Source organism: Lycorma delicatula, chromosome 3 (assembly GCF_047948215.1).
Source record: "Lycorma delicatula isolate Av1 chromosome 3, ASM4794821v1, whole genome shotgun sequence".
NCBI lineage: Eukaryota > Metazoa > Arthropoda > Insecta > Hemiptera > Fulgoridae > Lycorma > Lycorma delicatula.
The window spans coordinates 145,660,953-145,687,156 of record NC_134457.1 but is presented as its reverse complement, the minus strand read 5'-3'; the positions used below and the strand labels follow the sequence as shown (position 1 = coordinate 145,687,156).

General features: G+C 29.8%; 1 protein-coding gene across 5 annotated transcripts in view; it reads left to right on the top strand.

Annotated features, from left to right (window-relative positions):
- LOC142322085 (uncharacterized) overlaps positions 1-26,204 on the top strand; it is a 360,304-nt gene that overhangs the window by 273,590 nt on the left and 60,510 nt on the right. For 4 of the 5 annotated variants that reach the window (XR_012755771.1, XM_075360741.1, XM_075360740.1 and 1 more), the window contains exons 4-6: positions 10,999-11,209; positions 16,136-16,336; positions 23,212-23,415. Coding sequence is in view for 4 of the 5 variants with exons in the window: in XM_075360741.1 (XP_075216856.1) it covers positions 11,027-11,209; positions 16,136-16,336; positions 23,212-23,415 (588 nt within the window). In the remaining variant the exon portion in view is untranslated. The remainder of the gene's footprint in view (positions 1-10,998; positions 11,210-16,135; positions 16,337-23,211; positions 23,416-26,204) is intronic. The other variant, XM_075360742.1, reaches the window with a different exon arrangement.

The window sequence follows — 26,204 nt, the reverse complement described above, 5'->3', positions numbered from 1 at the left end:
TTCCGTTCAAATTTGAAAACCGAAATTTTTTACAATCACAATACTTCCTTACTTCGTACAAGAAAGTAAAAATTATGAGCTGGTAAATTATATGATTCAGATCGCACGAAAATGGTTCTTGCTTTTGGGTATCAGTAGACAAACGACAAACTAAAAATCTAATCCAGGGAAAACAAGTTAAACGTTCATTTAAACTTCAAGGTTAAGTTTTGCTTCTTATCAATGTAAACGTAAAAATGAATTTGCATTTTTTTATAAAATTGTCATGTAGCCAACCGCCGATGACTGTGGAGTATATTCTTTCGGTTTGTTAAAATACAAAATCAAACGTTCCAGTACTGGAAAATTTATGAGTGCATCCCTGGTGAGAATAGGTAATGGAATTTTTGTTGCGTATTGAAAATGTAGAGTAGATTTTTAATGCACTTTTCACTTCACTTTTTTCAAGTTTTATTATATTACAATAAAGTTGAAAGTTCATGTGATTTTAAATTATGCTATATTGTAGTCAGGTCCCAGTTATAAATTTACAATAATAAAATTAACTCTTTAAACAAATAATTTTGTTATTATTTTTAATATTTCTTTATTTATAGTCGCATCAGCAGTTGTTAAATGTTTTAGTGACTGGAGTGTAACTGTAAATGTACCGGTAAATGTGTAGTCTTAAAATCAGACCGATCATTTCTAAGACGTGTTGTTAATTGAACCCCAACTACCAAACAATACTGGTATCCACGATCTAGTATTCAAATCCGAATAAAAGCAACTATCTTTATTAGGATTTGACCCTTGGACTTCGAAATCAGCTGATTTACGATGATTAGACCAATCCGGTGGGTAATTTTGTTATTTTTTAAGTAATAATTGATAGTAATGATTTAATTATTATTTATTCTTTTTTACTCTTCTTATTGAAAGAGTGAGTGAAGTACAGAACCGATATATGTATGTGTGTATTTACAAACAGATATAGACAGGTGTGTGTATGTGTGTGGCCAGAACACACACACAAGTCTACTATGATGTTTACCTCTCATTTTCTGAAGGGACCTTCCGATCATCATGAGATATTTATGTAAGGCTGGATCACCAAAATCTCAGTTGATTTCTGAGATGACCGAAATCTACCTTAATTAACATAAAATATACCTAGGCAAAGTGTATATATATATTTTTTTCTGTTAATGTAAAAAAGACGTTACTGGTTTTTTCCGCTCTTATCTTATCGTAAACCGATTATTTTAAATGTCCATTTATTGGACTTGTACTAAGTGACGATTCTTTGTATTATAGGAAAGATGATGTTGAATACATGTAAAAAGGCATTTTATATGTTAGAATACACAAGAACTAAGCCCGTTGAAACCGTACAGAGACGAAACCGTACAAAGTAGAATTCCGGAAGGATCAACCTTTGTACAGTACTATCGTAACGTAATATAAAAACAAATTTCGGAATAAAGACTACTTATGCATTGCTTATCAGTCGAGACGTTTAGATCTAATGTTAGACAAGCACATACATGTTCCTGCAGAGTTACAACACAAGCAAGCTTACAACTCGGCATCTCATAACCAATAGTTTGGCAAATGCTTCGTAAGACTGAAAGTTAAATCCTAAAACTTTAAATATGATTAAAATATGCTTCATTATTTCTCAATAAAAATGTCGGAGACGTTAACGGATTTGCAAAATTACTAATATTTAACGATGAAGAAATTTTCATGTGTGGCATTGTGACTTGTCACAATATGTGAAAATGATGAACCGAAAATCTCCGCGTCGTTACTGAACATCGAACAGCGTTTTTTGAAATAGACCCACTATCACGGACTGGAATCCGACCCGACCGAATCCAGCCGAGATGCAGTAATGAAGACAGCCCGAGTGGAGAAAATTTCCTAACTTTATCTCACCAACCATACATCCTCTTTCCCTAAATCTTACAATTTTATCACCACCAGCACATGCGACTCCTTCTGGTAAGGAGAGCGCATTGCATACTCCAAACACTAGGGCCCCAAAAAGGCGCATTGTTGTCAAGTCGGGAGGCTCTAGCAATGACAGGACTTCACGGGACGGACTTGTGCCGGGAGAACGAAACTCATACGTGGCTATTTCCCCATATAGTAATATAACCGCCATTAAGTAAATAATTGCCCGCTTGATAAAAGAAAGCCACAGCAGCAAAAGCCTTTCGTCCAGGTTCTGCGATTAGTAGGGAGATACCCGCTATCCTTGCGTTCCGTTCCGTTCCTGTTTTGTGCTATTTCAGAGGTAGATATATACAAGTCATTTTTATCTGCAGACTTTAATGGTTTAGGGATAAATTACGGGGGCATGTTCAAAAACTTGCTTACACCACAGCTTAACGAAGACGGGATGACTAAATTTATCAATAATCTCCATGAAAACTTCCCCTAACGTAGAAAAATAGGATACACATGAAAGTCGAGATGATGTGTTAATGAGCCGTCTCTATCATCAGATTTAACACAACGCTATTTTTTCTTATGAGGATTTATTAAGAGTATGTTTATGACCCCCTTTCTCTTCTCATCTCACAGAATGTCGAATTTTTTCATCGCTACACCGATCTCGGTAACACATCGACCGTGACATTCTTTTTAAGTAAAGAACATATTGTGCCGTTAACACATAGCTGCCGTTTTCGAAATGCTTTGCGGACTTATGAGTAAATCTGTGTTACTCTATTTTTAAAAATGACATCTCACCGTAAAATTAAATTGATAAATATATATATATATACATAAACACTTAAACATGATGAATGTAGAATATAAGCTTAACTTTCGTGGGAAAAATTAACTTTTACCATGATATGAAAGATGTAGATGTTAACTACTTTAGTAGTTCACTTCGTCGTTGCTAAAAATTTCTCATCGTAAGTCAATAGTAAAACGTTATCTAAGCGCATTGTGTATGACTTCCGTCTGTAATACAAAATACAACCTAATTTAACGTTCTTTATAATTATTCAAGGAGTAAGTCATAGAGAATGCCAAATTATTTACTGTGGAAGTAGTTTCAGAGAAAATAAGTACACAACACAGCCGATAACGATTAAGTATTCAGTACGTAATACAATAAAATTTGTTGCCAATTCTTCATTTATCTAGATGTAGGAAAAATCCTGTATGTTGAATAAATTTTATCATGTATCCGGTACTTTTTTCTATGTAAGTTCCCGGTAATTATGTATAACACAAATAAAGTTATTGTAAACACATAAAAAATAATTATTTCGTGATAGTTTTTGCGATAACTTATGTAAATTTATTGGCTTGTATGTTTTTTTATTTATTTTAAATTAAAACATTAGTCGTGTAATTAAAGTTTTCTTAATAAATTTCTAGTTGTAGGTTTTTAGGCTGGTGGTGACTGTAAGTCATTAACAAGAATTTATTTTGCTTTTCGCCAAAATTCACGATAAAGTAATCTACCCTTCAATCGGGCATCTTTATGTACGGTAGATTATTTCTGAGGGAGTTTAATTAATTACATTTGTTTAACTCGGTGAATCTTTGTTTCATCGTTTAGCTCTCTCGTAGGATTGCCTGAAAACAGGGATATCATAAACAAGTAATCAGTCGATTGGAGATATCCGTTAATTTTTCTTTAGTCCATTAGCAGAGTCTCAAATAAACTTAATCGTGTGAGTTTTACGCTATTTTTCACGAAGAAAAGTAATTAATTAATACTTACGAAAGAATTCAGTAGAGGTACAACGACATTCATTCTAATCGATGAACTGTGTAACCGCTGCAGAAGTACGGTATTGTCGCTAGTATAAAACGGTTACGATCGGAGGTTTACTTGAGTGCAATGTATTATGTACAAGTAGAGTCCAAAGCTTTCCGTGTTCGGTAACTCAGTGTTTATCGTGAGAGCTAGCAAGCGATCTTATTCACCTCCGTACCTAACGTCAAACTCTCTAACTTCGAAAAAATAAAATTGTTATTTTTAATATCGTGCAAACCATGCACAGATAATGTACAGATATTTTTCAATCTAATAATTTAGTATTTTCTCCGTTTTGTATTATTGTTTCTCTACTAATATCGTCCGTAATGTGAAATCTCTAGATGATAAATTCTGATGGAAAGAATTATTTAAGTTTACTTGCAACAAAATCAAATCGCATATTTCGCTTTCAAAAATAATAATAAAAATCTAATCTTATCGTCATTATTAAATACCTGTTATGCCTTCGACAAGTTTCCTAAAATATGTTATTTTCTGCAGGAGCTCGTACAGAAAATCAAAAGAAATTTTTTAATATAAAAATTGGTTGTTAGATCGTTATTTGGTGTCCGTAAATATGAATTATTAAATAAATTTAAAATTACAACTTATCCGTGAATTAAAATATAAAAACGGTTATTTATAACAAAAGAATAATTACCTACCCTGCTCGATCAAACCAGACGACAGAAATATTTTCGTATAAATCAGAATAATATTCTGATGTAAGAAAAACAGTAGGCCCGTAATGCTTCAGGTACCATTTTTAATCGACTACCGACCGCTTAAATCTTCCGACTAAATTATTGAAAATTAAACTAAAGGATTTTCTTTTGATTCGGCAATTTAAAAAATATTGTTTTAGAAATATTAAAAAATCTTATCTGCAACTTTGTTTAACGTGTACAATATGCGCTCAAATAATTTTCATTAACGCGTTGTAGATTTTTATCGTCTAATTTTTTCGACTGTTTTTACTGATCTTCACATTATTTATTATATTTTTGTTTCTTACATTTATTATTTATAAATATTAACTTTAACCCAATCTTTTAAAATAATTAATTGTTATTATATAACGCTGCTCTGGTCAATATTTTACCCGTAGTTTCCCTTGATCCGTCCAATAAGATTCTAGAGGAGTTCCTTTTACTATTTGTACAACATAACATCATTATTGAGGTGATGTGTGTGTAGTATATTATTAGTTATCGATCTGAATGAAATATTTATCTATTCACTTGTTGATTCGTGGTAATTTTCAGACGGTTGTTCGTATTGGAATAAAAGTTTTATTTATTAAACTACAGAAAAAGTATATTCTTTAAAGAAAAAAAAAAAATATTAATGCTTTTCTACCACTTTGTTGAAACATGATGGCTAAACTCTTTCACCGATTTATCATTTGAATAAATGTTAATTAACTAAATTTTCTGAAAATAGATCCCTAATAACTATTTAAGCCGTTTATGTTACTAAAGTTAAGTAAGTCATATTTTTGGCACCGTAAGTTAAATTTTTCAATCGTATCATAACCGTACGTGATGTCTTATTTAATAATGGAGTAGGTCTAGATATGATTTCTCTACTGTATAATACTAGTTTGGTTGAAAAGCGTATACTATACGTCATTCAGTTCCATAGATGAAAACCCACCGGGTTGGTCTAGTGGTGAACGTGTCTTCTCAAATCAGCTGATTTGGATGTCGAGAGTTTCAGAGTTCAAATCCTAGTAAAGTCAATTATTTTTACACGGATTTGAATACTAGAACGTGGATACCGGTGTTCTTTGGTGGTTGGGTTTCAATTAACCACACATCTCAGGAATGGTCGAACTGAGACTGTACAAGACTACACTTCATTAACACTCATACATATCATCCTCATTCATCCTCTGAAGTATTATCTGAAAGGTAATTACCGGAGACTAAACAGGAAAAAGAAAAGTTCCGTAAATGAGCGTAGTATTCCTTTAGGAAGACTATTATTTTATATAAGGAGATTGTTGTAATTTGTTACAAAATGTATTTAAGCTGGCCAAAGCAAAATTGATAGTCGGTAATTTAAGATAAAAAATACTGGAAGTAAGGTGGGAGTTTTTGCTCAATTTTTTATCTACCTATGGACTGCGTGTGGTTTACTCTTCCGCTGCCTGTAGGAATTCTTGATTGTAACCTCTGGATGCGTTTGTTTGTAGTTTCGTTCGCCTGTTCCTCCTTTGAATAGATCATTATTTTCGTCTACTAACCCTCTTTCCATAGTATATCTTTGTGTTTGGAGGGAAAAACCCACTCGATAAGGATAAATAGAACACAAATGGAATCGGAACGTTTGTGTGTGTGATCGAACGCGAGAAGATAGTATCTACTCGCGAACTGTTTCCGGTAGCTGTACAATTAGTATACGTAGGAAGTCGGCTTTTCATAGCCCGTGATTTATTTTTCGTGACAAGACACTCAATAATCTTGTATTTTTACTATTTTGTACATATTTACATAAAGCGTATTTTTACGAAATATTTAGCCAAACTAAACATTTTTTTTTTACAAATATAGAACAGTATATACTTCTATAGAATTACCATTCAAAGTAGGTCAATAGAATCTCTATAAAAGAGAGAAAATGTAAAATATTCTTTTTTCTTTTAATACAACGTAGAAAAATTATTTTTTATTACACATATTTTTTATTCTCTAGCCCATTGAATCTCCGAAACCGTTAAAAAAAGTAAGACCAATAAGTAAAAAAATTGCAACACTAACCCGGTCCCGAGTTCAGTTATTTTATGATAATGCTTTATCACTGCAATCATACTTCTGTAATTGAAACGTGAATATTATTTCACGAACGAAAATAACTAATTCAGGAGAGGTTAGTTTTTTGTGCAAACAAGCCAACTAGGGACCATGCCATTTTTTTTTCACTCTCTTCTCTTCCTCTGCCTTTTTCATAGGTCTTTCATTATTTGAGACTGAAGTCCTTTCCTTTCTTTAGTCCATTTATTACCAACGTGTTTTTTCTTATCTCCCACAAAAACCTTATTTTTGTCGATGCGTTTTCTAAATTCTTCTCTGTTTAAGCTTCATTAATTTTAAGTTTTTTGGAATTCTTTGATTTATTTGGTGCAACCTCCCGTACAGGATTACTGGCTTAACTACGGAGTTGTAATATTTTTCTTTGCATTGGTGGACAAGTTTTTCTTGTTATAAATTTTCTTAGTCGAGAAATTTAGTTTTTCTAGTTTAAGTTTCTTTGATTTGATTGTTGGTTTGTCTTCTCAATTAAAGTTTATGGTCTCTCCTAAATATTTAAACTGGTTTACCATCTTTATTTATCCGTATTTTGTTTCTACTATTTTTGGATATTCTCTGGATATACATCATTTCGGTTTTTGAGAAAGAGATTTTCAAACCCGTTCTTTAGGCAATTTCTTTAAGTTCATTGATTTGAACAATTACTTTTTGTTCGATTTCCGCTAGCAGAGCTAAGTCGTCTGCAAACGCTAAGCATCTAACTTTAAGACTTATTTTGAGTTCCTGTTATAGCGCCTGAGTTATTTTTTCCCAGAAAGCTTTCATTATTTTGTCGACAACAACGTTGAAGAGTGTTGGAGATAAATCATCTCCTTTTCGAAGTCCTATTCAGATTTTGAATGTTTCGTTAATTTCTCCTTGGAATTTAACTTTAAAAGTGGTGATGGTTAGAATCAATTTAATCAACTTCAGTGTTTTCTGGTCTACCGCATACTCTACTAATATGCTGAAAACAAATTCTCTATCAACTGAATCATATGATTTCTGGAAATCGACAAAGGAGATGTATTTATTTTTGACTTATGGCATAATATTTGAGAATTAATTTTAAGCTCAGTATCTGTTCCGGACACGATAGTCTTCTAAATCCTTCCTGATATTATCCCAGTTTGGGATTGGCTTGTGGTTCTAGCCTACTGACTGAAAGTGTGGAAAAAATCTTGTAGGTCAAAGAAAAATAAAAGAAACTTATAAAATAAAAGAATACACAGACGTTTGTAATTGTTGACATCCGTTTTAAATTCTTTCATATGTAAAAGTTATATTAATGCTACCAACCAGTCTTCTGATACTCTTTCTTCTTCTCAGAGTTTTTGGAACAGTTCAGTGGTTCTAGATATGAAGGTTTTATCTGCCACTCTCCATAGTTCTGCAATGACTCCGTCCTCTCCTGATGCTTTATTGTTCTTAAAAAAAAAAAAAAAAAACAATAAAGAGTTGGGGGTTGATTTCCTAAAATTCAGTTTGTTTTGAGGTCCTTCATAGTTGAGTTCTTCAAAATAGTTTGCTAGAACCTCATAGTTCTCTTGGTTGTTAATCACTAGTGTTCCATCAATACTTCAAAAGTTAGGGCTTGGTGCTGTGTATCCCTTAATTTGGCTTTTGATGTTTTGAAAGAATTGTTTGCCTGTTTCTTGAAATTTTCTATTTCTACAATTTGTTCTTTTAAGTATGCTTCCCTGACTTTTCTGATAATCTTTTGCATTTTTGTCCTTGTTTCTTACTAGAGTTGCATAACTTCCATGCTGAGATTGTTTCTTTTATTCCATCTTTGTACTCTTGGTTCCACCATGCATGTTTTTTACTGGATATTAATGGTGCTACTTCTTGGACTGCATTTATTCAATTCTCTGTTAGCTCTTTCCAATCTTCTGATGGTTTTAGGAATTTTGGTTCTATTATGTCTTTTCTTTGGTGAAATTTCCCTAATGAAGGGTTGGGTAATACCCATGTCTTCTTTTTTCTAGGATTACCTTGAAGTGACTTGAAATTATTAAAATGCCAACTCTTTGATAGATATTAATTAATCTTTCCGCATAACTATTTGTTCTTCTATGAGCAGATTATGCTCCTATCATTTGAGAGAATTTCTTTTCTTTTCCTACTATACGTTAAATTCAATTAGTAGAATTTTAACGTTGTTTTATGGAATTTTGAGGATCTCATTTTCAAGGGTATCCCAGAGATCTCTTCTACTTTTTCAGGGTAAGTCTTATTATTGTTGTTTATGGATGCATGGCTATTAAATAGTGTGTATTTTTTGTTCATAAGTTTGATAGTCAGAAGAGAGATTCTAGGATTTATTCTTTTAAAGTCAATTATGGTTTCTAGAAATTTTTGTTGATGATAAAATTGTTGCTAAGGTATAGAAAAGTTTTCATTACTCTTGTGCTAGGTATTCCTTTAAAAATTCTAAAGCCATTAGATTCAAAAGTTCTTGGTCCACAAATCTTTTTTCTTGGAGAGCCAAAACCAAAATGTTAAGTCTGTAAAGTTCTGTGGTTGGTTGTTTTAATTTTCCAATTTGAATTAATGATTTCATGTTGTAGGTTCTATAATAATCCTTTTTCTTACTTTAAAATTTTGACTGCGATTGGTTTTTGTGGTACACTGATTTACCATCTAGCTTCAAACTATCAGGCACCTTAGAATCTGAAATCCCAACTTCATCTTCAGGGTAGTGATTTTTGTAAGAAGCTATATTCCATGATATTAACTTTTTCTAAGTGGCTGAGCAGAAATTCAATATTGTACAACTAAGGTTGTGAGCCCTAATAATCCTACCCCTTATCACAGTAACCTATCCAGTTACATCACGTGGAGGTGCACATTTTCAAAACCAATGAGATGGAAACAAAGGAAAAGTCTTTGAAAATGCCGAAACAACAGTTTTAGGTTAGTTTATAGCAGAAAATAATTCATATGACATAATACAGCATTATAAAATAATCCTATTAAAAGAAATGTAATAAGAATACATAGCATATTTATTTTGTTATTCATATAATATTGGTTTAATATCATGAATAAAAGATGGATTAAAAGCAGGATTTAAAATGTAAGTATCTTACTGAAAAGTTGGTTTATAATTCTTCAAAGAAATTTCTATAATTTGTTGCAAAATACACACTATTAAATTGCACAGTATATATCTATTTATATATATTTTTACTTTCAGTTTGTCTATTAACAATAATAAGGAAAAGCACTATTTACCAGGGGAATGTCCTTGAAGAGAATACAGCTTTATTTGTTCGAAACAAAAAGAAAAAAAATCGCGAAATGACTATGTTAAATACAGTTGTACTATAGTACATCATAAATTTGTCACCCATCAAACTCTAATTAGAAGAGACAGAATTGTGTAACCAACAGGGGTAAGATTTAATTGGTATAGATCTCAACTAGTCAGTATTTTCCTAAAGAACCTTTTTTTTATTTGTGTTACTAAAAATTATGTGATTATTAATTTCTCCATTTCCTGAATTGCTTTTTACAATTAAAAATTATAGTATTTGTCCAAGAAAAAACTCTGTGAACTTTGATGTACATATTGCCACTTCATGTTGCTTTTATTATAACTGCTCAAATTACGGTATTTTTCCAAGTTATATTGAAATTAATAGCTTAATTAAAAGATTGTATAAATGTCTAAATTGCTTTTGCTAAATAACGTATTAGTGTTATTCATTAATTATTCATGTAGGTGTAAATTCATGAATATATTTCATATTATTCTTTGTCTAATAACATACTTTGTGTGTTATAAGTACTAGTCAATATGATTTCTGAGGTAAAATTTATACATAATTTTTATTTTTTTATAACTGGCTGCAGTACTTTTCCTTGATGCAGGAAAACTATGACATCAAGTTATTTAACTCATACTAGTGACTTACAACAATCACTATATTCCAATTCACAAAACACATCAATAGACATTTTTGCAGATCTCTACTTTTGTATAAATGAAAATATGAGTATTCTCTTAGATGTGATTGATTTTCCCATGATTGAAAATGTTACTGAAGTATGCCTAAAGTACTTCATCTCATATACTCTACTATGAAAAATTACAAAATTTAAAACTGAAAAAAGGAACTATGTTAGAGAACCGTTTTTTAGGAACTGTTTAGGTGTGGAGTTTTCTCCACACCTAAACAGATTGATCATTAGTGATCAATATTTTTAGGTGAAATAGAATTTCATACTTGAATCCCTAATAGTACAAGCCTTTAACAGCATTTATTCAATCATAAATTAATAATTATAACTTTTTCTTAGATTTATTGATTATTATTAATAAAGTTCAAACCCAGTTATAATAAATTAATGTTTTATTATAGTCTAAATAACATAAATCAGTTTCAAATGAACAACTCAGTATTAATAAAATATATTGAATTTATGTTACAGAAGGAGATATTTGGATAAGGAGCTGAGAATGGGCAATTCAAGTTCAGCCCAGCATCAAGCAGGGGAAAGGCGTTGGGCCCATTCCTACCCAAGAGCTGGACATAAAGTTCTTCCCGAACGTGTACCTGGACAAAGACTTCGTGTCACTGATAATGGAGCTATTCTTCATAATGGTGGCACTATTAGCGGGAGACGACCTTCAGTTCATCAGGTCAATTAAAAATTAGTTTTATTCTATGTCATCATAATGTACACCATGTAACAGAAAAGTAGAGCATTTAACATTTTTATGTTTTACATATATTGCTATAGATGTTAAATTTTAATTTAAAATTTATAAATAATTTTAAGATTTATAAATAAATATATATATTTTTTTAAAGCTGGTGATAATACTAATCCTGGAAATGACAGACTATTTATCTTGTCTCTAATACTGCAAATGTATATATATAAAAATTAATACATAATAGAATTTTGAATTTCCCAAATAAATATAATATTCTTTCTGGCTCATAATATGATTTTAGAAAGGGCCTTGGAAGTAAGGATGCGACTGCTGACTAATCTGACATCATTTACCAAAATCTAGACAAACGTAAACCTATATCTGCTACACTTTTGGATCTGGCTAAAGCCTTCTTCGATAATGCAGATCATAAAATTTTAATTGAAAAGCTTGAAAAAACTGGTTCAGAGGTTTACCTTTTCAGTTCATTCAAAATTATCTGCCAAATAGAAGACAATATAACAAAATTAATGGAATAAAAAGCAATCTACAAGATTTTAATAATGGTACTCGGAACCATTCTTGGGCCTTTATTCATTAATATAAATATATTAATGAAATATTTGAACTACAAAATTCTGACTGTAAAATCTTATCTTATGTTAATGACACAGTTACAATATGTTATAGAAATTCTTGATTTGCCGTTTATAATAAATTGGAAAAACAACTTTATGAATTAAAAGTTTGGTTAGATTCTAATAAGTTAGCTCTAAATGTAAGACTGTCTGTTAAATGTTAGGTATTTATTATTTATGCATTCCTATTGACTTCAATGCTGACAGTAAATCTATTTAAAGAAAATGTTACACAAACTATTTAGGATTATTATTGATAATTCAGATGGGATTGTGAAATTTTTATTAAAATAAATTAAATAAAATGTACAGTTTTTGTATTTTCTATTCTAAGCAAAATTCTTACTGTTCAAAATTGATTTACTATTATGTATGGAATTTGTTACAATACTACAATTATACAATAGTATAATTTCATTGGGTCAGCTAATAAAAATCAAATATAACCAACCATTAAAAACTACACATAACAAAACAGTAAAATTTTTTTTTTTTAAATCAAATAAAAATATCAGATTACCACTTAATCTATTTGAAAAATATGAATTAGAATTTTTGGGTCATTACAGTGAAATAGCCCTAAACTATATAAATACTTGTAATTTCTCTAATATGAGGTATAAATTCATTAATTATTGAGCATATATAAAGAAATTGACAGAATAAATCATCAATATACGGCTATGCATTATTTTAAAATATTGCCTTTTGAAACTAAAAGTCTAGTATCAAGAAAATATTAGAAAAGGCTATAAGAAGAATGAACTTGAATTATGGCTATTTCACACTGATGAATAATTAAGTGATTGTAATGATATTATTTTGTTTTTAAGTTTTGGTAATTAATTTTTTTTTTGTACTTTTTATTGCTTTTTATATTTCTTATATTATTCTTTTTTTTATTATCTTTTGTGTTTGTACACCTGATTGTGAACAGATGCCTTGACTCTCTGCAGAATACTGTTGGCATAATGTCTCTGTGACTATGATACTGTGTAATCAGGTATTAGATAAACTAATACATATAAAAATATTGTGATATGATAAGTTTGATAAATATTTGGTTAAAAGAGTATCATAACAGCATAAGTTAAATAAATAGATTTTAAAAATTTACTGTAAATAAGTTAAAATTTATTTGTGCAAATTATTTTAGTCAGGGTTTATAAATAATGAAGATTTGTTTTTCATATTTTTTTTATTCTTTTGGAGTCATCAATCTGTTGATAGGTTCAGTGCTATTCACCATTGCTTTTTATTTGTTGCTAATAGTTTAACCTCAATACATTTATTGCAGTCCATATTTTACCTTCTTCACATCCCTTCACCAAATAACAAAATTAGATTGTTTTCAATTATGGTTTACTAATCGACAAAGTTCATAAACAAGATTTTGTTATAAATTTCTCTCTTCTCCATTTGTCTTAAGGCTTTATTTTAATTTGTTTCAATCCATTTATGTATACGTAACCAGAACAGATGTCATATTTTACAAATTTCAGAAAAAAGTAAAAAATAACCAGGCTGTCTGATTGACAGATTAAAATGAAATTTGATATGTTTTAATTAAAACATACATGTCCCATATGTGAGATGTAAATAACTTTTTATATTAAATACTTTTCTTCTTATATTTCATCATGTAACTGATTATTAGATTGTTTTAAATCGATTAACAATGCTTTTGTATACAAATTGATACTTCAGATTCTGTGAATAAAAAGGATGGTAAATGCTATCTAAGTGCATCAGAGTTAATTATTTAGTAAAAGTATGCTTAATATTCATAAATGTAACTTTTTTCAAGAGTGGGTAATTTTTTACTGTTCATTTAAGTTGTTCACCTCCTGAGTCAAGAAGAAAAGAGGGGAAGCAATGCACTGTCTCACAGGCTCTTAATATTTGGGCTAGAAAAATAGAAGAGTAGTAGGGCTTGTATGGACACATGAATCATACTTTGCCGAGATCTGGATAGAAAAGTCATCTGGTGGTTCTTGTAAGAGTATTAAGACAAGACAGTTTGCAAATTGTTTCTCATACTCACTCCACATTGAGGCAAGGAGAAGTGACATCACATGATTCCTCTGCAGACTTCAGTGCAGGAAGTGAGAGACTCCTCCTTTATTTTGGTTGGTTGCTCCTTATAATCTTGTTGCTCCAGCACATCATGACATTTGATTACATGCATGATTTGATTTTTTCCCTGGAATTTTTCTCTTCCCATCTGAATGAATGAAAACATCTTTATCTTAAATATACTTCAGGATTATTGGGAAATAATTGAAATTATTTTACTACTAAATACAGCCATAATTTAGGTTTACAAAGTAAATTTAAAGTTAGAAATTACAAAAACATATATTTTACTTTTTATAAGAATCTTTCTCAATCATTTCACTAGTTACTTTTTTTACTTTTAATGTTATAATTATAATCCATATTGAAACATTTAGCTGCTATTTATAAATAGTTGCTAATAAATGAGTTGAAATACAGAGGAAAAAAAGAGTTAATTATAACTAATAAAACAATCAAGTGGCTGTAATTACAGTAAAAGAACAAATTATTCAAATGTTAGTGAAGGAAGAAATGAGACAAGGATGTAGTCTGTTCTCGTTAATCTTCAATCTGTGTTTAAGAAAAGTTATGAAGGCATTATAATAAGTGTTAGTATAATTGATCAGTGCACTATCTGTGAAAAAAATTGACTAAAATTTGAAAAACTAATGTAATCTCTAATTGTCAGGAAATCCACTAAAGTGGATTACCTGAAGGAAAAGTTGTAGTTGAACCAATGGTTGATAGATATCAAGCTAATTAAATACAATTGATAAGCATTTTATATTTATAGGAATGAAAATTGGAATTGGTTTTAATTACATGCAAAATAAACTCTTACTGAATATATCAGTTCATTATATTACTATCCTGACTAGATTTTTTTTTAGTGATTAATTCTCCAAATAAGCTCAAAGCTTGTGTCATGGGAATATGAAATGAAAATTTTGTAACGCATGAAAACTACCATACCTGACCAGGATTCGAACCTGGGACCTCCGAATGAAAAATCAAGACAATACTACTTACCACAGAGATCAACATTGTTATTATTATTATTTCGGTTTCATTATGATATATAATAGACACTTAATTTCCTAATGTTTAGAGATCCTTTAAATCCAAATTAATGATATGTTGCTGATAAAATTATGTCTATTTTTATGTGTTCATGTATTACCTGTCCATATAAATGTATATTAGTTGAATAGAGTCTGTATTTTTTTTTTAGTATGGACTGACATTAAAGGAGATACTACTTACATCTTGAACGATTAAATTAATTAAAATTTTACTAATGTTTGTTTTTAAATAATTAGAAAATAATACCATCAGAAACACTCTTCACAAAACAGTTTCCACCATTCCTGGAAATAATAAATTTTACTGATTCTACCTACTGAATCCAATTTTTTTAATTTTTCTTAAACAAGACAATTCATGGAACAGTTTTCTTATTACCTTCCCTAAATATTGGTGTTACTGTTTTAAATTCTCAAAATGATCTTTCTTAATAAGTCATTTTTAATCAAGATGGAAATAACTCTCACCAAATTGAGATAAATTTTAAATTGTACTAAAAGGTTTTTCAAATAGACCAAACATTTTATTTTAAATGTTTTACAATTAAGAAAAAGTAATATGTAAGATAATTCAAATAAAACAAAGCTTCATAACAATCTCTCGAGATAAAGACTCATAGTTGAATTTATTTAGTAATAAACAATAAATTTTTCTCATCTAAAAATTTATTTTGGATTATGTAAAAAAAATTTGTAATTTTTTTGCTTCCCTAAAATAAGAAATAGTGAAATCTATTGAAACAAATGAAAAATGTTTTCGAGGGATTTTTTACAAATAAAAATGCATAGATAACTGGTGTTTTTTAATAATCATAATTAATTAATAAAAAGATACAATTGAAAAAAAATGGCTAAAAGTCTAAGTAAGGAACATTTAAGTCCAATTGACTAAATGGATAAAATTGCCAAAGTTAGATGAACTATACAATTACAGAAAAGCTTTTGAATCTTCAAACTGAGTCACATGATACACAATGAAGAATGATTATGTGATAAGACTATAATAGAATAAAGTAATATTTCAATCCATATAAAGACAATTCACAATACTACTTAATCAACATTTAAAAACACTGGAACAAATTTTTAAAAATAGTATGGTAATCGAGTTGATTTCTATTTGTTTACAGACAAGACCAAGGAGTTCAAGTCAAGGGAGTAATCATGAACCAACAAAACTTAATTTGTATGGCAGTGAACCAGATTTAAGGTTTAGTGGTCGTGAATATCACCATCAACAATACAATAATGATAGCCCTGCTAAACTTAGAATATCACGAACACGTAAAAAGTACAAAGCTCCACCAGCACCACAACATAACGTAAATGCTGTAAGAATTCATAATATATTTGTAAAAGTATATAATTTTTATGTAGATTTTTTCCACAGAGACATATAATCAAACGGATATATAGATGTAGATCCAGAATTTCTTATAAAATTAATCAATAAGTGCATAATTTCACGAAACTCTTTAATTATTAATTTTGGCTATGACATCAGGACAAAAGTTCAATCATAACAATGGATTGACATAGGATTTCCATGCCCCAAGAAAGTATGTCAGTCTCGATCCAATGTTAGAGAGATGCTCTCTGCTTTTTTCGATTTTAATGGAATTGTGGATCTTGAATTCTTGCCTCTAGGTAAAACAGTGAACCGTGCATACTATCAAGGTGTTTTACAATGATTACGTGAAAAAAAAAGACCAGAGTTGTGGCGAGACAGCTCATGGTTCCTTCACCATGACAGTGCACCAGCACACTCAGCTTTGTCAATTCATCAGTTTTGTGCCAAAAATCAGATGGCTTTCCTCCTTCAGCCTCCCTACTCACCAGACATGGCAATTTTTCCTATTTCCAAAATTAAAATCAGTGATGATAGGATACCACTTTGAGACTATTGATGACATTAGAACAAATTCATCATGAACCTTAAGGATCATTTCAGATGAAGCTATCCAGAACTGTTTCATGAAGTAGAAACACTGCTGGAAAAAGGGTGTGAATAGGAGAGGGGAATACTTTGAAGGGGACTAGGACCAATAATCTGTAAAATTAATAATAAAGATTAAAAAAATAAAGTTTGGTTATTTTCTGAACAGACCTCGTATGTGCAAATACTTTCCAGGAAATCTTTTCAGAACTATTGCATATCTTCATCACTGATATTGTAGGTGGCACTGTTATTAATAGCAAGTACCATCAAGTAACAAGTAACAAATGTCTACACCAACGTCAACACAAACGTCTACACCAAATAATGAACAAGCTGGACAGTATTTCCAAAAAGATCTGAAAGTAACATATCCATCTATTTAAAAAATAATTTGTATCTTATATTAGCTTTTTAAATTAAAATTGCTTATTTTCATGTTAATCAGTAAAAAATTAAATTTTATACTTATGTATGAGCATAAGTTATCAGGTTAAAATTGTACTTTGGTTAAAAAATCCAAATCAGCTGATTAATTAGAGGAATGATTTTTATGATTGCTAATTATTGTCCTATGACACAGAAACTTCTCAAATAAATCCAAGTTATAGTTTAAGCTGGATTTGAATATTCTCCATAACAGAATACTGAAGTATTCTTTGGTCAATGGAATTCAATTAATGTCACCAAACTCTGAAAAGTGAATGACCCGTGACAAAAAAAAAGGGTTTATGTATAAATTACTTATGGTAAAGTATAAGTTTACAGAAAAATAGTTGCAACAATTATGATATATTTCAATACTATTCAGTAAAATTTAGTACTGTTGAATGCTCCAAAATTTTATTCATACTACTGTTTGTTACTTTTGATTTTTTTAAATGTGAACACACAATGGAATACTACTTTATACTTTTCCATCAAAACTTGGATTTAAATCAAAAACAAAAGGATGAAAATCCTAAAGTATTTATTAATATATTTATATATTAAAACTGTTAGAAATACTTTTACAACTCACTTGGTAATGTAGCCAACTTGTATATCAAACATTCTTGAACATAAAGAAATGAATAATGTAGCCTCTTTCTATATCATCTACATTATATTTTTAATTTTGTTTCATTTGTCACAAAAAAGATGATTTCTTTCTTTTATCATTTTACCCAAAATCTTTCATGGACAACATAATTCTTCATAATTTTTTCATATTAAAAAACCAAAATAGCTGCTTAATATACAATGTTTGCATTAGAAAAATACTGGAGATAAATCCAGTCTCAAGAATAGGTGGATAATATCATATTATTTCATCCCCCATTTGAGATGGTGATGTATGTATATATATATATATATATATATATAATTTTTTTCCTCTTTTGAAAATTTAACTAATTCATTAACATATTTACCATTGTGCTAATAAAATTTAATATTAAATGAAATATAATTATTATTTTGGATAAGAAATGTAGATGATATTTTAGTCATATATAAGCCAACAATTTTTTTTTGTCATCAATCATTTGACTGGTTTGATGCAGCTCCCCAAGATTCCCTATCTAGTGCTAGTTGTTTCATTTCGGTATACATCCTACATCCCTAACAATTTGTTTTACATATTCCAAACGTTGCCTGCCTACACAATTTTTTCCTTCTACCTGTCCCTCCAATATTAAAGCGACTATTCCAGGATGCCTTATTAGGTGGCCTATAAGTCTGTCCCTTCTTTTAGCTATATTTTCCCAAATGCTTCTTTCTTCATCTATTTGCTGCAACACCTCTTCATTTGTCACTTTATCCACCCATCTGATTTTTAACATTCTCCTATAGCACCACATTTCAAAAGCTTCTAATCTTTTCTTCTCAGGTACTCCAATTGTCCAAGTTTCACTTCCACATAAAGCAACGCTCCACACATATACTTTCAACAATCTTTTCCTGACATTTAAGTTAATTTTTGATGTAAACTAATTATATTTCTGACTGAAGGCTTGTTTCGCCTGTGCTATTCTGCATTTTATATCGCTCCTGCTTCGTCCATCTTTAGTAATTTTACTTTCCAAATAACAAAATTCCTCTACCTCCATAATCTTTTCTCCTCCTATTTTCACATTCAGTGGTCCATCTTTGTTATTTCTACTACATTTCATTACTTTTGTTTTGTTCTTGTTTATCTTCATGCGATAGTTCTTGCGTAGGACTTCATCTATGCCGTTCATTGTTTCTTCTAAATCCTTTTTACTCTCGGCTAGAATTACTATATCATCAGCAAATCGTAGCATCATTATCTTTTCACCTTGTACTGTTACTCCGAATCTAAATTGTTCTTTAACATCATTAACTGCTAGTTCCATGTAAAGATTAAAAAGTAACGGAGATAGGGAACATCCTTGTCAGACTCCCTTTCTTATTACGGCTTCTTTCTTATGTTCTTCAATTATTACTGTTGCTGTTTGGTTCCTGTACATGTTAGCAATTGTTCTTCTATCTCTGTATTTAAACCCTAATTTTTTTAAAATGCTGAACATTTTATTCCAGTCTACGTTATTGAATGCCTTTTCTAGGTCTATAAACGCCAAGTATGTTGGTTTGTTTTTCTTTAATCTTCCTTCTACTATTAATCTGAGGCCTAAAATTGCTTCCCTTGTCCCTATACTTTTCCTGAAACCAAATTGGTCTTCTAACATTTCTTCCACTCTCCTCTCAATTCTTCTGTATAGAATTCTAGTTAAGATTTTTGATGCGTGACTAGTTAAACTAATTGTTCTGTATTCTTCACAATTACCTGCTCCTGCTTTCTTTGGTATCATGACTATAACACTCTTTTTGAAGTCTGACGGAAATTCCCCTTTTTCATAAATATTACACACCAGTTTGTATAATCTATCAATCACTTCCTCACCTGAACTGCACAGTAATTCTACAGGTATTCCGTCTTCCAGGAGCCTTTCTGCCATTTAAATCTTTTAATGCTCTCTTAAATTCAGATCTCAGTTTTGTTTCTCCCATTTCATCCTCCTCAACTTCCTCTTCTTCCTCTATAACACCATTTTCTAATTCATTTCTTCCGTATAACTCTTCAATATATTCCACCCATCTATCGACTTTACCTTTCGTATAATATATTGGTGTACCATCTTTGTTTAACACATTATTAGATTTTAATTTATGTACCATAAAATTTTTCTTAACTTTCCTGTATGCTTCGTCTATTTTACCAATGTTCATCTCTCTTTCCACTTCTGATCACTTTTCTTTAATCCACTCTTCTTTCGCTAGTTTGCACTTTCTGTTTATAGTATTTTTTAATTGTCGATAGTTCCTATTACTTTCTTCATCACTAGCATTCTTATATTATCTACGTTCATCCATCAGCTGCAATATATCGTCTGAAACCCAAGGTTTTCTACCAGTTCTCTTTATTCCGCCTAAGTTTGCTTCTGCTGATTTAAGAATTTCCTTTTTAACGTTCTCCCATTCTTCTTCTACATTTTCTACCTTATCTTTTTTACTCAGACCTCTTGCGATGTCCTCCCAAAAATCTTCTTTACCTCCTCTTCCTCAAGCTTCTCTAAATTCCACCGATTCATCTGACACCTTTTCTTCAGGTTTTTAAACCCCAATCTACATTTCATTAGCACTAAATAATGGTCGCTATCAATGTCTGCTCCAGGGTAAGTTTTGCAGTCAACATGTTGTTTTCTAAATCGTTGCTTAACCATGATATAATCTATCTGATACCTTGCAGTATCGCCTGGCTTTCTTGAAGTGTATATTCTTCTATTATGATTTTTAAACTGGGTGTTGGCAATAACTAAATTATACTTCATGCAAAACTATATAAGTCGGTCCTCTCTTTCATTCCTTTTGCCCAGCCCGTATTCACCCACTATATTTCCTTCCTTGCCTTTTCCAGTGCTTGCATTTCAATCTCCAACTATTATTAAATTTTAATCTCCGTTTATGTGTTTAATTGCTTCATCAATTTCTTCGTATATACACTCCACCTCATCATCATGGGCGCTTGTAGGCATATAGACGTTAACAATCGTTGTCGGTTTAGGTTTTGATTTTATCCTTATTATAATGATTCGATCGCTATGCATTTTGAAATACTGTACTCTCTTCCCTATCTTCTTGTTCATTACTAAACCTACTCCTGCCTGCCCGTTATTTGAAGTCGAGTTAATTATTCTAAAATCACCTGACCAAAAGTCGTTAAGCCAACAATAAATAACGAATATTTGATCATTTTAAATAAACTTAATTAAAAGACTAAAATTTACATACAAAATAGAAAATAACAGAAAAATGCATTGTTTTAGTTATTGAAATCAAACATAAGCAATATAATAGAAACATCAGTATTTAGAAAAATCGCAATAAATAATATTTCAATACATTTAAATTCTAATCGCCTGGTCGCAGAAAATTAATACATATAAAAACATGATGTTTAGTGTTATTTATTATACAAAAAACAATAAAAATAAACTCAAAAAAGAAACAGATTAAATAAAATAAGTAGCAATATTAAATGGTTCTAATGATAAAATTATTTAAAAATATCTATAAAAAACAGAATAAAAAATATCATGACAATTATACTAAAATACAACAGCCGAAAAATAATACAAAGATTAATAATAGTTTTTAACTAAAATAAAATTTTGTAAATAAAATAATAGAAAGAATTACTAACATATATGATAAAAATAAATATAAAAAAGCATATAAATCAAATATTCACATTATAAAACATTTAAAATATAAGAATAATAAAAATAATAGAGGGTTTAAGAGGAATATACAAAATTAAGTGCAACAAATGTAAATATTTATATTGGTAAAACCAATTAAAAAATTAATAATTACAATTACACAACTTATAAAAAAGAGGTATATCTAATGTAGCTGTATATTTGTTAAAATGCAATCATATTATTACTGATTACAAAATTAATTCAGAAATTTTGGAAGTTAATAATAATGATAAAAAAAATTAATATACTCGGGAAATTTACATTTATAAAATGATAAAATCACCAAATCACTTTTAAAGATGATGATTTAATTAAAAACCATAATGAAATGCAAGCTAACAGGTGGCAATAAAAGCAATAGAACAAAGGAAAATACAGTGTTTTATACATCACATCATTTCAGTACAGGACAGTAGAATTTATATATTCGTCCATAATAAATTTCAAAATTTTCAAAAAACAATTTCGACAGATTTAAAAATTAAAAATAAATATGTTTTAATAGAATTATAGAATTTAATAACAACTAAAGATACAGAATCCCATGAAAATCAATTCTTGGGATTAATATGATAAGTTTAACTACTCTATTTACAGTGTGTTGATGGTTTATATTTCATTTAATATTATATATATTAGTCATCTTTTTGATTATTATTATCAACATTGTAGTTCTCGTACTTTCTACATAGATCAGTCTGTAATATTTTTATTAGTGTAAAATGTGTGCTTATCTGTACTTATTTTATTACTTCATACTTATATATATATATATTAATTTATATAGGAATAAATATCAGGTCATAATCACTAAATTAAATATGAAGTTGATGGTTTACGTAAGTTGACAGCACTGTAATCTTTAAACAAATTTTAACTTGCCTCACTATCTTCTTGCCTATAAAAGAAGGAACACTTTTATTTTCAATAATTTTAATAAACAAGAAAAATATTTTTTAAATAACAGTTCATACTTTTTTAAAACTACAAACATTTCTGAATTTGATCAGCCGTTAGTAAACCTTTTAAGTGTAATATTATGTGGGTGTTTTTTTCCATCTTAGTCTTGAAAGTTGTACAGCTTTCCTCCAAAAAAAAAAACAAGAATCCCATGACACCCTGAGTGAAGTGATGTCTTATTATCACCCTCTTCACAGAACCAAATATAATATTCTTTCTTTACATGTAAAAGCTGCTAAAATGCTAGTAATAATCATCCTTAAACTGATTTCCTATATTCTGTTCACTTTACAGGCTTGCTAAATAGCAGACATCATTCTCAGAAAAAGTAATTCTGTATACTGCACATCAGGTAAGTTACCTGATAATATCAGGTAAATTATCACCTATTGTATATCAGGTAATTTATACATACAAAACATCTGTAATGAGGATTGTAGCAGACAGTGTAAAAAGTAAATTAACAAATTCTTTTCTGAAAAGAAACACAATTCATTATTACTTCATTATAATTTTTGTTAAGTCTTTTTCATTATTTTTTAAGGTTGACAGTTCTTCACCAGATTCTTATCAACACTGGGAAATGTCAGGGGAGACAGCTGCTCCAAGTCGTCGATTAAGACTATTCAAAACAAGAGCAGAAACCAAGAGACGAAGTGCTGAAGAGACAACTACACAACAGCATCACAACCAAAGTGCTCCATTTCCAAGTCCTTTACACAGAAGTCTTTCTTCTCCACAGTTCCAGGTGTTTATCATTAATTATTTTATGTAAACAAATATAAATCCATAGAACATAAATGACATAAAGATAAATTGTGATCTGTTGACATTGCATCAGATTTATATAATAGTTTTATTTTCAATCCCAATCAAATTTTTTCAATTAAAACTTTCTTTTCTAATTTATTTTCTTGTGAATTTATTTTTTAATCTGAATTTCTTTAAGTGAAATTCAATTTTAGTTTTATTTTTTACTTCACCAACTTAATAGTAATCTTTAGAGAATACTCATATCTTAGCAGTAATTAACTGTAATATTCCATTAACTGAATATTAACTAAGAATTACAGAGTAATATTTGAAGTATGTAACAGTTTCAAACGAGAAGAATATGTGGATGTATTCATATCTTTATTTAATACAGTCTTCATTAGTAATTAAATTATTCCAAGTACTTTTATCATATTAACAACTCACGTACTGCAATATTAAAAATTAAATAAACAACTAAATATTACATTAAATAATATTGACTAGAGTAAGTTATTATTTATTTCACAAAACTTTTAAGTACAGTGAAATCTCCTTATTTGTACTCACGATTTCGTACCGATTTTGCGATGTCTTTTCTATATCCGCGGCTAAAATTTTTCTTATTCCTGTACATTACATTATAAAGTGACATAAAAAAATAAAAATATTAAAAAAATGAATTGCGCAGTAGAGTGTATGAGTGATACGATCCCTGGATAAATGTTAACTGTCAAAACGCTTAGCGAAGGCATTAAACTATAATATGATCTTATCTAGTTTTTTTTATAGATGTTGATCTATTATTTGAATAGAAGCTTAATTTTTAAGCCCAAAATTGAAGATACCATGCAAAAATACACAGAACTTCACACGGACTTAAAAACAAAAGCGAGACAAGAAAAAATTACAAATTTTTATAAATGCAATTCAAAATACTGTAGGTTAGTTTTGTAAATTTCCTTTACAGTAATTTAAGTTTTAGTAATTTTAGTTTTCTTGACTTTTAAGGCGATTATACTTTGCCCAGCCGCTGTACGAGCTTGTGATGTCACGAGCAGACTGTCGGCCTAAAAACATCAACTCTGCGTATCAAATCAAAGTATTACTTATTATCATATTGTCCGCGGTAATAACTATCATATTTACATTTATTAATTATAAACTATATAATTAATTTTTTTATAACCTTTATTTGTATTAAATTATTAATTTTTAATAATAAGCAAAAGCTTATTTGAATTGTCTTCGTGCATCTAATTCAAACTTCTAGCAAGTTCACCATCCTCGCTGAACGAATCACTGTAACTTTCACTTTCACTATCAGTGTCTATACGTACAATATAACGTTCTGTCATTTCATCTATCAGTGGTACCAGTTTTTCATACTCTTTTTCAATATTTTTTTTTACTTTTTCACAAAAGGGTTTCCAGTCATTTTCATTCATTGAAATAATTTTCTCCGTAGTTAATTTTTCAACATTTGTGAAAGAAAATATTGTGTTATAACTCGCCACACGTCTTTTTACAGTTGATCATACCATCTCGATTGGATTCAAATCAGGATGGTACGGTGGGAGTGTAAGAACACGATTCCCAGTAATTCAAAAATTCATCCAAGTGATTTTTTGTACTTTAGTTTTATGTAACTTTGCTAATTCATATAACTGTGGTTTCAGCATTTTATAACTACATGGAATATGGGTTTCATTCGGTCCTATCTTTCTTTCTGGAGTTAGAATTTGGCGCTTTATCAATACCTGCATTGTGATAAGGGGCGTTGTCAACAACTACTACTGACATTGGCGGAAGATTTGGAATTAATTTTTTTCGCGTCCATTTCATGAATTTGTCTGTATTCATATTGTCATGGTAGTCGCCACTTTTCGAACTGGCTTTTCAAGTTAGTAATGCGTTCGGAATAAAACCGATTTCTCCTCCAGCATGAATTACTATTAAACGGTTATCTTTATTAATCGAAACATGAAGTCCCTCAACAATACCATCAGACCACAAGTTTGTCGAACAATGCGAACTTAAAACGTACGTTTCATCCAAATAAACAATTGTAGCATTGCTTTGTCTATACTTAGCCACTGCCTGTAAATATTAAATTCTCTTTCACCTGATATTGGATTTTTCAAAAGTTTTTTGTTATTTTCAGTTTTACGCCATTTGAAACCTAACTCTTTCAAAGTAACAGCTAAAGTTGATTCACTGCCTTTAAAATTAATAGATGACTGAAGATTTTGCCTTATTTTTTTTTAAAGTACCATTCTGCTTTGAATGAAATTCATTAACTGTTCTTTTAACTACACCTAAATCAAAACTGTCCAGTTCACTGACAGGTTTCGAACGTCGTTTATAATTTTTCGGCGTGCTAAAAGAACACGATTGGGATGTTGATTGAAGAATCATGTCTTTTTCTCTTTTGAGTATTTGAACCTGTGTTCTTGATGTCCCACAAGCAGCAGCAGTTGTTTCTTTTTATTTTTGAATGCCAGTTATATGTTTGTCGTCAGTTAATTTACCTATTTATGGAGCTTCTTTAAATCATAAACATTATAATTTCACGTGCTTAACTCCTAAGTTTTTTTTTCTTAACTACGGATTTAAATTCTGCCATAACAAACCGCACTAATAACATACGAACAAAAATAAAACAAAAAATAATATATTACAAAAAATTTGCAAATAACAATGAGTAATTATAAAATAATATCAACACAAAAATACTATCCAAATACTTCACTGAATACGATATAAACTAAAGTTTATTTCTTT